Genomic DNA, 16,812 nt, shown 5'->3' on the forward strand with positions numbered 1-16,812 from the left:
AAGTTTTCCGGAATCCATTATTGAAAAAAAAAATTGGATCTTCTTCTTCTGTATCTTCTTTAAGTCCAACAATCTTAATATTGTTTCGTCTGCTAAAATGTTCAAGCATATCCACCTTTTCCAATAACTGTCTGATGTCCAGGCAGAAATATTATCTTCCATTTTGTTCATTCTTTAAACAATGTCTTCCGTTGCTACTTCCAAGTCTGTAATTCTCTTATCCATTTTGTCCTGTCTTTTTATAATTTTGTCAAACATAATCTTCATATATTTCATATCATTTTATTACTTTAAATGCGTTCAATTTTTCTAATTTACGCATTATTTGCATCGAAGTTTTTTTCTATATTTCCATAAAAACTTTTACCTCCATCTTCGTTTGATTTATCCAGAGAATCTGAATCTACAGCAGATTCACTTTCACTTCCGGTTTCAATGGTATCTGGGATTTGTAGTTCATGATCTCGCGTTTGCGCATGCTCTTTCTTTCACGTTTGCGCAATTCTTGTTGGTCTTTTTCTTTACAAATGGTTGATATTGCCGCAGTTTCCTGTTCTGTATCTCCGGAGGTAAAATGTTCTTGAGCACGCTGTTCTTTTGTAGCAGCGGGACTTGATTCTGTTCCAACTTGCGTTGTCTTCAAGCTAATGGTTTTCTTCGTCTTCTGTTTTTGAGACATAGTTTGAAACAATCCGAAGAAGTTTATAAGTAACTTTTAAAAAGTATTTCCTAACTTTTCTTCACTTAATCATTAATTTACTAATTTTTTACGGGAGAGCTGGATTCCCAGGTCTCGACCGTACGTCATCACGTGACGTCCGCGATACAGCTCGGCTTTGAGGGAAACTACTCCCTCTGTGACCGGAGAGAAGTGCAGAGAGTCGTGAACGAATCCCAGCATATCCGGAGTATCAGCTTCACCTCCACGGACTCGCTCTGCACTTCCCGCTAAAGCAGATAGCCAGCCTGAATAATTCTCTTACACCCCATCACCTCCTATCGGTGGTAGATGCAAAAGCACATTTCACCAGGCTCAAAGACAGGTTCTACCCCGCTATTATCAGACAATTGTACAGTCCACTATTCCCATAAGATGTATTCTTGACCTCAAAGTTTACCTCGCCGTCGCCCTTGCCCCTTATGGACTGCCTGAACTGCACTTTCAGCATTCTGTGACTGGTTTACCCTTTTCTACTCACGTGATGTGATCTGTGTCTATGGCACTCCACTGGGACTCTCCTGTCCGTGACGTCTCTGTCGGGGTTGTGAGGAGGGAGGACAGTGGGAGAGACGGTGAGGAGGTGGCACAGTACAAAACTTAAACCTCTCGCTCACTTTTCTAACCTCACTCTCTTCCTTCCTCTCCCTTGATTCCCCTCCCTCCCTTTCTCTCACTCCATCTCCTCTCTCTATCCTCTCTCCCTTCCTCTATCACTCTGTCCCTCTCTCAAAATCGTTCCCCATTGTCTCCCATTGTCCCTTGATCTTCGCCCTTCCCTCTCACTGTCATCCCCTCCCGAACCCTACCCGTTCTATCTACCTCTGTCCGTAAGTTTGCCGCCCATCTGCCCTTCATGCCCTCCTCTCGTCCCTATCCACCTCTATATCCCTTTCCCCAATGCTCTCTCCCCTCGCTCTTTCCCCTCTCTCAGGTTCTCCTCTCTCTCCTTCCCATCCCTTTCCCATTGCTCTATGCACTCTCTCCGTTTTCAATCACCATCTGTTTCGCTCTGTCTCGCACGTTTCACTCCCCTTTCACTGTTCCTGTCTTTCTGCAGTCTCTCCCGTAACACTCACCCCTCCCCGTCATCTCTTAATCTCTCCTCTTCCTCACGTTCTCTGTCCTTTTTGCTGTCGTATTTTCCCGCCCATTGACCAATGGCTCTCTCCCAGTCCCTGTCTATCGCTTTCACTCTCACCTCTTCACTCTCCACTCTCTCCCCCAGACCATTTGTCCCGCTCTCTCTCAGACCCCCTCTGCCCCTTGCTTACGCTCTCTCTCTCTCATTCTCTAACCCTGTCTCATTCTCTCCCTAATATGCCTGTCCGACTCTCTCTCCCAGACAGCCTGACCCCCACCTACTCGGAGCTGAAATTTCGGAGAGACGAACCCCTCATGGATGAGGACGAGGTTCCTCCCATTGCCTCGGGACCCGGAGGGATGCCAACTACTGTACAAACAGGTCAGAGTTCACAGTAGTGACGCCATTCTGGAAGCGTCAGGTGTCATTCGCCCACGATTTTCAGATTTCTAATTCATCTAACTCAACCACTTCTCTGGGAGCTACTGTCTGTGATGTATATAAGTGATGAGGATGAAATTGTAGAATGAGGGGAGACTTGGCAGAGGTATATCAAATTCTGATGGGTATAGATAGAATGAATTCAAGCAGACTTTTTCAAGTAAGGCTAGGGGAGGAAAAAACATGTGTTATGAGGACATGTGTTACGGATGAAGGGGGAAAATGTAAGTGGAACATTGGGGTGGGGGCTTCTTCTCCCACAGAGTGGTGGGAGTGTGGAGAGAGCTGCCAGATGAAGTTGTAAATGCGGGCTCACAATTAACATTTTAAAAAAAACTTGAACAGGTACATGGATGAAAGGTATGTGGAGGGATATGGGCCAGGTGTAGCTCAATGGGACTGGGCAGAAAAATGCGAAATGAACAGGCCCTCCCTCTCCCTTCAGATCAGTGTCAGTCCCCGAAAAAATCCCATTGTTCCAACGTCTCCGAACAGATTTATGACTGTTCCGAAATGTATCCCACTGTTCCACACTCTTCCCTCAGCCCTGTGCCGGTCCCAGATTAATCCTGCTGCTTTTCTCCCTACCCAAAGCTTCGTGTCTGTCTCCTGACATATCCCACTACACTGCGCTCTCCCCATGGCATTGGCTGATCGGCGGAAAAGAGAGAGTGGGACTAAAGGGATATGATTCTGGCTGGCAGACGGTTACCAGTGGAGCTCCACAGGGGTCGCTGTTGGGACCGCAGATTTCTACAATGGTTGTCAATGACTTGGACCATGGGATTCATGGATTTGTGGAAAAAATTGCGGATGATACAACGATTTGTGAAGGAACGGGTAGCGTTGAGGAAACAGAGAGCCTGCAGAGAGGCTTAGATAGTTTAGGGGAATGGGCAAAAAAGTGGCAAATGCAATACAATATTGGAAAGTGTATGGTCATGCACTTTGCTGGATGAAATAAACAAGCAGACAATTATTTAGATAGTGAGAGGATCCAAAATGCAGAGTTCAAAACAAATTTGGGAGTCATTGTGCAACAGACCCTAAAGGTTAACCTCCAGGTTGAGTTAGTGGGTGAAGAAAGCGAAGGAAATGTTGACATTAATTTTTAGATGTATAGAATATAAGCGCAGGGATGTGGAGGCACCAAAAGACACTCGTGAGACCACACTGAGAGTGTTGTGCGCAATTTTGGGCTCCTTGTTTTAGACAAATATGCTGACATTGGAGAGGGTTCAGAGAGGATTCACCAGGAAGACTCAGGAAATGAAAGCGTTACTGTCTGAGGAAAATCGGGCAGCTCGGCTTCTATTGCCTGGAGTTCGGGAGGATGAGGGGGCATCTCATAGAGAATTAGCCAATGTTGAAAGGCCTGAACAGATTAGATATGGAAAATGTTATTTCCCATGGTCAGCGATTCTGGGACAAGAGGACACCACTTCCGGATTGAAGGACGTCCTTTTAGAACTGAGATGCGGAGAAATTACTTCCGCCAGAGGCTGTTAAATCTGTGGAATTTGATGCCGCGAGCGGCTGGGCTGTGAAAGCCAAGTCATTGGGAGCATTTAACGCAGAGCGAGATAGGCTCTTGATTTGTCCGGGCAGCAAAGGGTATGGGGAGAAGGCAGCGGAGTGGGGATGACTGGAAGAACTGGATCAGCCCATGATTGAATGGTGGGGCAGACGCGATGGCCCGAATGGCCTCTTTCTGCTACTATATCTTATGGTTTCATGGTCTTGTGGTCTCTCCGCAGGTGCGCATGAGCAACAGTCGAAAGTGAAGATCGAAAAAAGACCGTACCGTCTCATCTGCCTACTCTGCCTAGTTACGTCCGCCCTCATCGTGATAGTGTCCGGTCTCTCGATCCATGGTGAGTGGAACCGGCTCCTGGTGGAGTCCGACCTTAAATAAAGAGAGTGGAATAAACTGTTATTTTAAAACACCACAGCGACACCGACACGGCCCTTACCGTAACACCGATTAAAACCCATCACCATAACACAACACTCTCCGTGACCCGTTCGGTAGCGTGACGCTGACTCACGTGTCACTGTAAACGCTAAACATCCTTCACCATCTCTCTGAGTCTCACAGATTCGTCAGTCTTACGAAACATGTCACCGAAACTCTAATCTGTCCGATCTCCGTCACCAGTTCACTGAGATGGAAACGAAGTACAGATCTGTCAACGAAACCAAGGCTCAAATCTGTGAATTGTTGACCAGCAGAAGAGGTGAGGCATCATCCCCCTCTTTCACCCGCTCCTCATCACAGGGCAGGCATGGAGAGAGGAAGCGTCACTCTGTGCTTGACTTTGGGAGTGTATGGTTATGGTATGAGGGTGATTCACTTCGTGTTTGACCACGGGATTGTGAGACGTAACATTACAGCTTCACTCTATGACTTACTCTGGGAATGTCTGATGGGACAGTATGGATCCAGCTTCACTCTGTGTCTGACAGCGGGAGTGTGTGATGGGACAGTGCAAAGAGAGATTCACCCCATGTCTGATTCCTGAAGTGTGTTATTCACCGTGGAGAGAGCGCTTCACTCTGAATCCAGGAGCGTGTGACGGGACTGTGCAGCGGGGTTTCACTCCGTGTCTGAATTCGGGACTGTGTGGTGGTATCGTGGAGAAAGAGCTTAAGTCCGAGTCTGAATCCGCGTGTGAGTGTTGGGACGTTGTAGAGGGGGATTTACTCTGTGTCGGAACCTCGGAATGTGTAATGGGATCGCAGAGAGAGAGCGCGAATGTATTTGATTCCACGAGTGTGTGATGGGAGAGTGCAGATGGACGTTCATTCTCTGTGTTACCGGATTGTGTGACCGGACGTTGTGGAGGGTGTCGGACCCCGTGAATGTGCCATGAGAGGGTACGGGCGGAACTTCGCTTTATGTGAGAACACGGGAGGGTGTGATGGAACGGTTCAGAGAGACCTTCACTCTGTGACTCGCCAGGAAGTGTGTGATGGGACGTTAGGAGGGAGATTCACACTGTTAGACTCGGGGGGGGGGGGGTGTGATGGGACCGTGTGGCAGCAGCTTCAGTCTGTGTCTGACATTTGCTCTGTGGTGTGTTGAGAAGTTGTAGAGGAAGAATCACTCTCCCTCTGACATTTGTCGTGTGTGCTGAGGGAGTTTCTTTCCGTGTCTGACCGCCGGAGAGTGTGATGGGGCCATGGGGAGAGAGATTCACATTGTGTCTGACCAAGGTTTTATGTGTCTGGACTTTGTGGAGGGATCTAAATTCTGTTCTCTGACCCAGGAAAAGTGTGAGGGGCGATGTGGAGGGAGCTCCCCTCTGTGGTTGACGCTGGGAGTGTGTGATGCGACGGTGTGGATGGAGTAACACCCATAATCTTACCACGGAAGAGTCCGATTGGACGGTGTGCATAAAACTTAACTCCACATCTCACCACTGGAATATGTGATGAGGCCATGGAGAGAGAGATTCACTCTGTGTCTGACAGAGGCAGTGAGTGACGAGGCTTTGTAGATGGAGGTAAACTCTGTGTCTTACTCCGAATGTGTGTGATGGGACAATGTGGAGGGGTGCTTCACTCCACGTTTAAGCCTGGGCGTGTATGAAAGACACTGTGCAGGGAGCTTCACTCCACGTCTGACCCTCGGAGTGTCTGATGGGTCCCTGGAGAGAGAGACTCAGTCTGCGTCTGACCGTGTGAGTGTGTGATCGGACGGTGTGCAAGGAGCTTAAATCTGTGTCTCACCCCGTGTGTGTATGATGGGTCCCTGGAGAGAGAGACTCAGTCTGCGTCTGACCGTGTGACCGTGTGATCGGACGGTGTGCAGGGAGCTTCACTCCACGTCTGACCCTCGGAGTGTCTGATGGGTCCCTGGAGAGAGAGACTCAGTCTGCGTCTGACCGTGTGACCGTGTGATCGGACGGTGTGCAGGGAGCTTCACTCCACGTCTGACCCTCGGAGTGTCTGATGGGTCCCTGGAGAGAGAGATTCAGTCTGCCTCTGACCGTGTGAGCGTGTGATCGGATGGAGTACAGGGAGCTTAAATCTGTGTCTCACCCCGTGTGTGTTTGATGGGACTCTGTGTTTGACACAGTGTGCGAGTGATAAGAAGCTGTGGCGGGGAAGGGGGGGTGAGTGCGTTTGGGTGGGGAGATCACGTGTGTGTCTGACACCGGGAACGGTGACGCGTGCCTAGATGGTGATCCGCTCTGTGTCTGAAAACAGTGGTGTGTGATACCGGTGCTGATGGAGCTGCTCTCGTTTTCCGACCCCTGTGTTGTGTGATGTCACGGGGTAGAAGGAGCATCATACTGTGTGTGACCACGGGAGTATGCGGCAGGGTGGTGCCGAGAGTGTTTCATTTCCCATCTGATCACGGGCGGGGGTATTGGGATAGTATGGAGGGAGGTTTACTATGTGTTTGCCCGCAGGACTGTGTGATGGGAGAGTGTGGAGGGAGCTTCACTCTGTGGCTGTCCCCGGGAGTGTGTGATGGGACGGTGTAGAGGGAGCATCGCTCTGTTTCTGAAACACCGAGTGGTGTGATTGGACGTTGTGGAGCGAGCATCTGTTTGTGTCTGAGTCCCTGAGTGTATCAGGGGAGGGGGGAGGGGGGTAGAGGTAGCCTCAATCTGTGCCTGACGGGAAAGTCTGTGATGGATGATGTGGACGGAGCTCACTCTGTGCCTGATCCTGTGAATCTCTGATGGGACGTTGTGGAATGAACTTTAATCTGTGTCTCTCCCCGGGCGTGTGTGATAGGACAGTGTGGTAGGAGAATCACTCTGTGTCTTTGCTCCGGGAGTGTGTGATGGATGGTTTGGAGGGAGGAAAACCGTGCCTGATCCTGTTAATGTGCGGTGGGACAATGTTGGTGGCGGGGAAATTCTCTTTGTGCCTGACCTCAGGTGAACGTGATGGGACCGCATGGCGTGAAATTCACTATGTTTGTTACCCCCTGTGTGTATTATGGGAAAGTGTGCAGGGAGATGAACTCTGTGTCTCACTGTTCCTTGTTCGTGATTTCCAGAGCAAAACTGTTCCGAGAATTGGATCAAGAATCATAACCGGTGTTATTACGTCTCCACGATGGAAACATCTTTCTCCAGAGCGATGCAAGAATGTTCAGATCGTGATTCAAGGCTGCTGGAAATCAATTCAAGGGATGAAGCGGTATGTGTGACAGCACGGGAAGATCCCACAGTAACACAGGAATCATCTCACACACACGGGGTCAGACACAGAGTGAATCTGCCTCCACATCATCCTTTCACACACTCCCGGGCATCAGACACAGAGTGAAGCACCCTCCACACCGTCCCATCACACATTCCCAGGGTCAGACACAGAGTGAATCTCACTGCTCACCGTCCCATCACAAACTCCCGGGGTCAGACACAGGGTGAATCTCCCTCCTCACCGTCCCATCACACACTCCCGGGTTCAGACACAGTGAATCTCACTCCAAACCGTCCTATCACACACTCCCGGGGTCAGACACAGAGTGAATCTCACTCCACACCGTCCTATCACACACTCCCTGGGTCAGACACAGAGTGAATCTCCCTTCACACCGTCCAATCACACAGTCCCGGGGCTAGATACAGAGTGAATCTCCCTCCGCACCGTCCCATCACACACTCCCAGGGTCAGACACAGAGTGAATCTCACTCCAAACCGTCCGATCACACACTCCCGGGGTCAGACCCAGAGTGTATCTCCCTCCACACCGACCCATCACACACTCCCGGGGTCAGACCCAGAGTGAATCTCCCTCCACAACGTCCCATCACACACTCCTGGGGTCAGACACAGTGGGAATATTCCTCCACACCTTCCCAACACACACTCCCAGGGTCAGACACAGAGGGAATCTTCCTCCACACCGTCCCAACACACACTCCCTGGGTCATACACAGAGTGAATCTCCACCTGCAGCGTCCCATCACACTCCCGGTGTCAGGCACAGAGTGAATCTCCCTCCACACCGTCCCATCAAACACTCCTGGTGTCAGACAGAGAGTAAAGCTGCCTTCGCACAATCCTATCACAAATTCCTGTTGTAATCATCTGAGTGAAGTTCCGTAGATAGTTTTCAGTTCTTGGTATTAATCAAATAAATTTAATTTCCCAGAGTTTTGTGTCCCAGAAGCTTGTGTCCAGAAACCTTGAGTACTGGATTGGAAAATGCTCAGATGGGTAAGATTTGGACTGATGTGTGGGGTGAGAGTTGGGTATTAAGATAGTGATGATGGGATTAAATGGGATTCGTTTACGGACTGACGTATTTTTGTGTGAAAAGTGAGGGGCATTGCGATTTGTTTGTAGACTGTACGTGTGAAGGGGGTAGGGTGGTACAATGGGAACTTTTGGGGCCGACATGTGTCTGCTGGTGAAGGGCAGGGCAGTAGGAGTATTTCGGAAACTGGCAGGGGCAGTGGGGGGAGATCAGTACGCTGGGATTATTTTGGTTCTGACGCATGTCGGTCAGGAGAGCGCGGTGATTAGTTTAGAGACACTCGCCGGGTTGTGAGGAGAAAGAGCAACAGTGCGATTAGTTTGTTAAATGGCACAAATCTGAGGGGAGAGAGTAGAAGAACTGGATTAGTTTGGAGACCGATACAGTGCACTGGGCAAACAGTGGGTTAAAGTAGTCGCCAGGCTGTGAGGAGAGGGATAAACAGTGTGATTCGTTTGCTGAATGATATAGCTCTGCAGGAAAAGAGCTGGGCAGCGCGATTAGACGGTGGGAGAGTGGGGTTTGTTCGGGGACTGAAACAGATCAGAGGGGAGAGGGTGTGCCTGTTCGATTAGTATGGGAACTGAAAGGGGACTGTTGTGAGAAAGCGGTTCGGTGCGTTTAGTTTGGGGGATACGGGGCTCTGGGAAGACATTGGGCCAGTGCAATTAGTTGGGGAACTGACACAGGATTGTGGGGAAACTTTGGGACCGTGGTAGCTCTCTGGGTACTGGCACGGGGCGGTGAGGGAGAGCGGTGGAGTGGGATGAATTTGGGGATTGACACAGGCTGTTAGGAGAGAGCGATTTCCTGGGATTAGCTTGGGGCCGGTCTCGGCTCGGGTTCTCTGCTGGAGCTGTTTTGTCTCTGTTGAAATTGTTTAACCCTCTTGTACAGGAATGTGGGCTTCCGTCTCGTGTACAAGATGTCCTTTGAAACGTCCTACTGCAATCAGTGTGATCCGACCGCAGTCAGCCCTTGCGATCGTGATCAGCGTTTCATCTGCGAGAAGTCATTGTTTCAAGATATTCCTGAAAAGATCCAGGATCTCTGCCAACAGCCAGTGGAGGCGACGTGAAACAAATAACTAACCCCATTCTCCCCTTCACCCTCACTCCCCGATCCTTTCAGATTCGCTGCCCACCCTCTCTACCCCTCCTTCCTACTCCAGTTGTTCCGCTTATCGCAAACATATTTTCCCCAGCAGACACCGACAAGTTTCCCTCCCCTCCATCCCCTTCTTTCCCTCCATTCCCCCGTCCCGCTCTTTCTTCTCCCTCACCTTTTCTGATCATTACCTCCAACTTACTCCGCCCGCTTTCTTCTGCTCCCTCTGCCAAACTCTTTCACCTCTTTCCCCCTTTCTTACCCCTCTCTACACCACTCTCTTCTCTCTAAACCCTCCGTCTGCCTGCTCCCTCCCTTTCTTTCTCCATTCCACCTACACTCGCCTCAATCCTGAGTCGTCTGTGCCAGTGCGGCCGGTTTGAATCAAGTTCTACCCCTCTATTTCCGCATTCTCTCTTCGTCAACGATCACTCCTCTATCCTCTCAAACTCCCTCCTCACCCTCTGTGTCCCTTCCTCCTACCCCAGTCTCCAACTGCTGTCGCATCCCCATTTTCCTCACTACACACCGACAAACCTCTGTCCCCATTGATCCCTGCTTTGTGGCCATTTCCAACCCGTCCCGTTCTTCTCCACCCCCTATTGCCTCGTCCTTTCTCTGTCCGCTCTTTCTCCTCTCTGTCAGCCAACTGTCTCCCACTTTCGGCGACTTCTCTACCCCTCTCTCCACCTTCCCTCCCCGTTTTCTCTGAACCCTCCGTCCCCCTGATCTCCCTCTCTCTCTTCCTTCTTCCAACCCGCTCTCACCACAATCATGTGCCGTCTGATTCTCGATCACCCAACCCTGGGTGAAAGTCTGTGCCTATTCCCTATGTCTGTGCCGCTCTTGGGTTTATGCAGCTCATTAAGTTTGCAACACTGATCCAGGGAATGAAGTCCCAGACTTCCCTCTCTCTCTACATAACGTCGATTTCCTGCAATATCCCCGTAGAACTCCCTATACTCTCTTCCCAGGTCAGTGGCTTTTATTTCCTAAAGCAGAAAGCCTCAGCGACGTCTTGTACCACAGCGAACTGATCTCCTGACTCCTGTGTTCAATATCCTGACTGCTGAAGGCCAGGTGACGAGTGTCCTGTCGTATCGAATATTTGATTTTTTACCTGAAATATCTACCATGTAACCATATAACAATTACAGCACGGAAACAGGCCATCTCGACCCTTCTAGTCCGTGCCGAACGCTTACTCTCACCTAATCCCACTGACCCGCACTCAGCCCATAACCCTCCATTCCTTTCCTGTCCGTATACCTATCCAATTTTACTTTCAATGACAATACCGAAACTGCCTCTAACACTTCTACTGGAAGCTCGTTCCACACAGCTACCACTCTCTGAGTAAAGAAATTCCCCCTCGTGTTACCCCTAAACATTTGCCCCCTAACTCTCTAATCATGACCTCTTGCTTGAATCCCCCTACTCTCAATGGGAAAAAGCCTATCCACGTTAACTCTATCTATCCCCCTCAGGACTATCTGATTTTTTACCTGAAATTTATACATTCGGGGTGTACAGTTAATGTAAATTGCAAACATTAATAAACACCGCAAAAATGTCGAGTGTGTGCTTGTGCATTCAGAGATGTGACGGTGCAGGGTGAGATGTTCCTGAATCGTTGTGTGTGGGTGATCAGGCTCCTGCGACTCCTCCCTGATTGTAGTAACGAGCAGAGAGCTTCTCCCGAGTGGGGAGAGTACTCAGTGATGGATGCCGCTTTCACGAGGCATCGCCTCTTGACAATGTCCGCGATGGTGGGGAGGGGTGTGACGTCAGAGTTGCGGCTGAGGCTGGAACCCTCTGTAGCCCGTTGCTATTCTGTGCGTTGCAGCATCCACACCAGGCGGCGATGCGGCTAGTCAGAAAGTTCCCCACCGAACATCCATAGAATTTTCCTCATCTTCACTGAGAGAGCACATACCCTCAAACTCCTAAAGCTGTGATCCCTTCTGAATCGAGACAGCTGTGGATGGTGTTGAACCCAAATGCAGAGTCAGGTCTGGAATTAATTCAGACTCAGACTCGGAATGAACAAGACGGCACCAACCCAAACCAATGAAGACTTCTCAAGCAGTCGTACTGGGGACGGAACCCTTACGGTTGAGCACTGGTTTTACATTCTAGTCTTCTCAAAATGACTGGGCAGAGGGAAGCTACACATAATATCTAAATCGCGAGTGTGTGATGGGACGAGGAAGAAGTTGTTTCACTCTATGCCTGCAACAGGGAGAGAGCGACGGGACACTGTGGGAGGAGGTTTAATCAGGGCGATGGGACAGTGTGGAGAAAGCTACACTCCGTCTCTGACCCCGCGAGTGTGTGATGTGATGTTGTGGAGGGAGCGTTGCTCAGAGAATGACTGTCGGAGTCATCTACTCATAAAATTCTGGCGTTAGGACAGGTTTCAATGCGAAACAATTAGAAAGCAGCGCCACGCGGCTCTTTTATTTATTTACTTATTTGTTTACTTATTTATTTATTTATTTACTTATTTATTTGAACAGCAAGCAAGCGATGAAGCCGATTCATTAAGCAAGTGCAAGAAAATATGACAGGCTAAACAATTGATTGCTTTTTTCCAGTTAATCTATAGTTTGCTTCTTCACAGTTAGAGCAGTAGGGATGTCTGGCCAGAGAGTTGAATGCTCTCATTGCAGGACATGGGACGGAAGAGAGAATCCAGTCACACCGACGACGTCACCTGTGAGATGTGCATACAGTTGGAGTTTCTAGCGCTCGGCGAACACTAGGGGGCAGCACATACTCCCGTCTGGAGGCCGAGCCTGTCCGCTCCACGTTGCACAGCCACTTCACTTTCTCTCCAAGGGAGTAACCTCTCAGTTTACACCTGAACTGGAGTAGGTTGATGTGCAGTCAGAAGTGATTTACTCTATTGGTAAGTCACAACATTGCGGGCCAAAGTGTCTTTTCTGTTCGGTGATTTATATTCACTGCTCTGCAGGAGGGATAAAAAGACAGAGTTAAACTCATCGAGTGGGCAGAGAAGGGGGTGGGATAGATCATGGGCTTTGACGATAGATTGTGAAACACGGAGAACAACCACTTCACAGACAGCATAGGCAGTGAGAGAGCCACACATCTGTCACTGTGACACCTACACAACCCTCTCCATGACATGGACATAGCCCCGACCGGACGCTAAGTGACTCCAAACCGTGACACCCTTAGGCATCTCGCCGTGACGATCTGCGTAAAAGCGTTGGAACTGGAACTGGATGAACTTGGGATCATTCGGGAAGCTGAGGGGGTGATCGGCAGGACATCTAGAGAGGTATTTACAGCCACAGTGCAGGATACAGGAAACTGGGTGACAGACAGGAAGGTGAAAGGGGTTAAACTGCCAGAGCAAGTGCAGAGACCCCTTGTGGCCAGCGCGCTCAATGACAGGTAGACCACTTTAGATACTTCTGGATGGGAGGAGAGAGCTGCAAATGACCAAGGAGGGGAAAGTCTCACCGGTCAGGTCTCTGGCACTGACTATGGTTCTGTGACTTAGCGGGGAAGTGTGTGGTATATGGCGAGCTGCACCTATAGGGTTGTATTTGTTAGGGGAAGGAAAAGAAGGTACTGTGGACGAGAACGAGATTTCTCGATGGTATGCGGTCGTTATTTTCACCAGTATAGCGGGAGGAAATGTGAGTCGTTTCTCCAAATTTCTGTATGTGCAGGTGTAGCCAAAATTGCAAAGAACATTCAGTTTAAAATGTGGTTGAGACGCACATAATATATAGAAACATAGAAACATAGAAAATACGTGCAGGAGTAGGATATTCGGCTCTTCGAGCCTGCATCGCCATTCAGTATGATCATAGCTGATCATCCAACCTAGAACCCTATACCTGCTTTCTCTCCATACCCCCTGATGCCTTTAGCCACAAGGGCCATATCTAACATCATCTTAAATATAGCCAATGAACCGGCCTCAACTGTTTCCTGTGGCAGGGAATTCCACAGATTCACCACTCTCTGTGTGAAGAAGTTTTTCCTCATCTCGGTCCTAAAAGGCTTACCCTTTATCCTTAATCTGTGACCCCTCGTTCTAGACTTCCCCAACATCGGAAACAATCTTCCTGCATCTAGCCTGTCCAATCCCTTTAGAATTTTATACGTTTCAATAAGATCTCCCCTCACTCTTCTAAATTCCAGGGAGTATAAGCCTAGTCGATCCAGTCTTTCTTCATATGAAAGTCCTGCCATCTCAGGAATCAATCTGATGAAGCTTCCCTGTACTCGCTCTATGGCAAGAATGTCTTTCCTCAGATTAGGGGAGCAAAACTGCACACAATACTCTAGGTGCGGTCTCACCAAGGCCTTGTACAACTGCAGTAGAACTCCCCTGCTCCTGCACTCAAATCCTTTTGCTATGAATGCCAACATACCATTTGCCTTTTTCACCGCCTGCTGTACCTGCATGCCCACCTTCAATGACTGGTGTACAATGACACCCAGGTCTCGTTGCACCTCCCCTTTTCCTAAACGGCCACCGTTCAGATAATAATCTGTTTTCCTGTTCTTGCAACCAAAGTCGATAACCTCACATTTATCCATATTAAATTGCACCTGCTATGAATTTGCCCAATCACCTAACCTGTCCAAGTCACCCTGCATCCTCCTAGCATCCTCCGCACAGCTAACACCGCCGCCCAGCTTCGTGTCATCCGCAAACTTTCTTTTCACATAGCTATAAAAGCTTTTACAGTCAGTTTTTATGTTCCCTGCCAGCTTTTTCTTATAATTTTTTTTTGAACTTTGCTAATTAAGCCCTTTGTCCTCCTCTGCTGGTCACTGAATTTCTCCCAATCTTCAGGTGTGCCGCTTTTTTTTTTGCTAATTTATATGTTTCTTCTTTGTACTTGATACTATCCCTAATTTCCCTTGTCAACCACAGGTGCACTACTTTCCCTGGATTATACTTTTGCCAAACTGGGATAAACAATTGTTGTAGTTCATCCATGCGATCTTTAAATGCTTGTCATTGCATATCCACCGTCAATCCTTTAAGCATCATTTGCCATTCTATCTTAACTAATTCACGTCTCATACCTTCAAAGTTACCCTTCTTTAAGTTCAGAACCTTTGTCTCTGAATTAACTATGTCACTCTCCATCTTAATGAAGAATTCCACCATATAATGGTCACTCTTACCCATGGGGCCTCGCACGACAAGAGCTAAGTATCCCTTGCTCATTGCTCAATACCCGATCTAGAATGGCCTGCTCTCTAGTTGGTTCCTCGACATGTTGGTTCAGAAAACCATCCCGCATACATTCCAAGAAATCCTCTTCCTCAGCACACTTACCAATTTGGTTCACCCAATCAGTATGTATATTGAAGTCACCCATTATAACTACTGGTCCTTTATTGCATACATTTCTAATTTCCTGTTTAATGCCATCTCCAACCTCATTACTACTGTTAGGTGGCCTGTACACTGTATATAAAATATAAAGATAGCAAGCATATGTAGGATAACAGTAAGTTCATTCACGTATTATACAAACACGCCGGTCACACACACACACACACACACACACACACACACACACACACACACACACACACACACACACACACACACACACACACACACACACACACACATACATTTCTGCAGCTTGAGTCCCCTGGGCACTCCAAATGCTACCGTAATCTACAATTGTTCACAACAGAGATTGTCATCTGCCGAGTGAACACTGGTAGGGGGCAGCACAGACTCCTAGCTGGACATCGCGCCTCATCGCCGCAGGGCGGGCAGGAGCGTCAGCTCAACATTCCCGGTTTCGGTTGTATTAGTCGTGATGAAGCGGGAAGTATTCAACGTAGACGGGCGGCTTTATTGGTCACATGAGATTCATTGACAACCTCAGAGAGAGAGGAGTTCATGAACCTCTTCGACAGGGATGTTAATGTACATGGACTGCAGGGAGATGGTTGTTGTTCAGTCAGAAGTGCTTTAGTTCAGTTGACATATCAGAACATTGTGGGCCGAAGGAACTGTTCTGTTCGGCGATTTACGTTTACTGCACTGCAAGAGGGGTAACAAGACAGATTTAAACTCATCGAGTGGACAGATAAGTGGGTGGGGTAGGTCAAGAACTTTGACGATAGATTGTGAAATACAGAGAACAACCAGTTCACAGACAGCATAGGCAGTGAGCGAGCCACACAGCTGTCACTGTGATACCTACACACCCCTCACCATGACATGAACACAACCCCGACCGGACATTAAGCGACCCCATACCGTGATACCTACACGCATCCCGTGTGACACTCTGAGGGACAGAGTTGGAACTTGAACTGGGTGAACTCGGGATCATACGGGAAGCTGAGGGCTGACAGGGAAGACATATAGAAAGTTAGATACACCCACGGTGTAGGGTACAGGAAACAGGGTGATGGAGAGGAAGGTGAAAGGGGTTAAACAGCCAGAGCCAGTGCAGAGACCCCTTGTGGCCAACCCGCTCAATAACAAGTAGACCACTTTGGATATTTCCGGATCGGAGGAGAGAGGTGCAAATGACCAAGCAGGGGAAAGTCTCACAGGTCAGGTCTCTGGCGCTGACTATGGTTCTGTGGCTCAGCAGGGAAGGGGGTGAAATCTGGCGAGCTGTATCGATAGGGTTCTCTTTGTTAGGGGAACGGAAAATAGGTATTGTGGACCAGAACGAGATTCCTCGATGGTATGCGGTAGTTATCGTCACCAGTATATAGGTAGAAAAATGGAGCCGGTTCTCCAAACTTACGTACGTGCAGGTGTGGAAAAAATTCGAAATTACATTTAGTTTAAAACGTTGCTGAGGAGTTGGGGTTGAAGCGCACATAAAGTGTACTAAACATAAAGACAGCAAGCACATGTAGGATATCAGTAATTACATTCACGCATTATGTACACACACACACACACACACACACACGCACGCACGCACACATTCACACACACACACATACACACACACACACAGATACACACGCACACACACACACACACACAGACACACACACACACACACACACACACACAGACACACACAGACACACACACACACACAGACACACACACACACACACACACAGAGACACACACACAGACACACACACACACACACGCACACACACACACACACACACAGACACACACACACACACACAGACACACACACAGACACACACACACGCACACACACACACACACAGACA

General features: G+C 48.8%; 1 protein-coding gene across 1 annotated transcript; it reads left to right on the top strand.

Moving 5' to 3' along the window:
- The first annotated feature begins 4,395 nt into the window (after window positions 1–4,395).
- Window positions 4,396–9,596, top strand: LOC140721931 (C-type lectin domain family 9 member A-like). The gene is made up of 4 exons (XM_073036749.1): window positions 4,396–4,480; window positions 7,261–7,403; window positions 8,365–8,429; window positions 9,367–9,596. The coding sequence occupies exons 1-4, from the start codon at window positions 4,411–4,413 to the stop codon at window positions 9,545–9,547; spliced, it is 459 nt and encodes a 152-aa protein (XP_072892850.1). The 5' UTR covers window positions 4,396–4,410; the 3' UTR covers window positions 9,548–9,596.
- Window positions 9,597–16,812: the final 7,216 nt, after the last annotated feature.

Source organism: Hemitrygon akajei, unplaced genomic scaffold (genome assembly GCF_048418815.1).
Source record: "Hemitrygon akajei unplaced genomic scaffold, sHemAka1.3 Scf000065, whole genome shotgun sequence".
NCBI classification, from domain to species: domain Eukaryota; kingdom Metazoa; phylum Chordata; class Chondrichthyes; order Myliobatiformes; family Dasyatidae; genus Hemitrygon; species Hemitrygon akajei.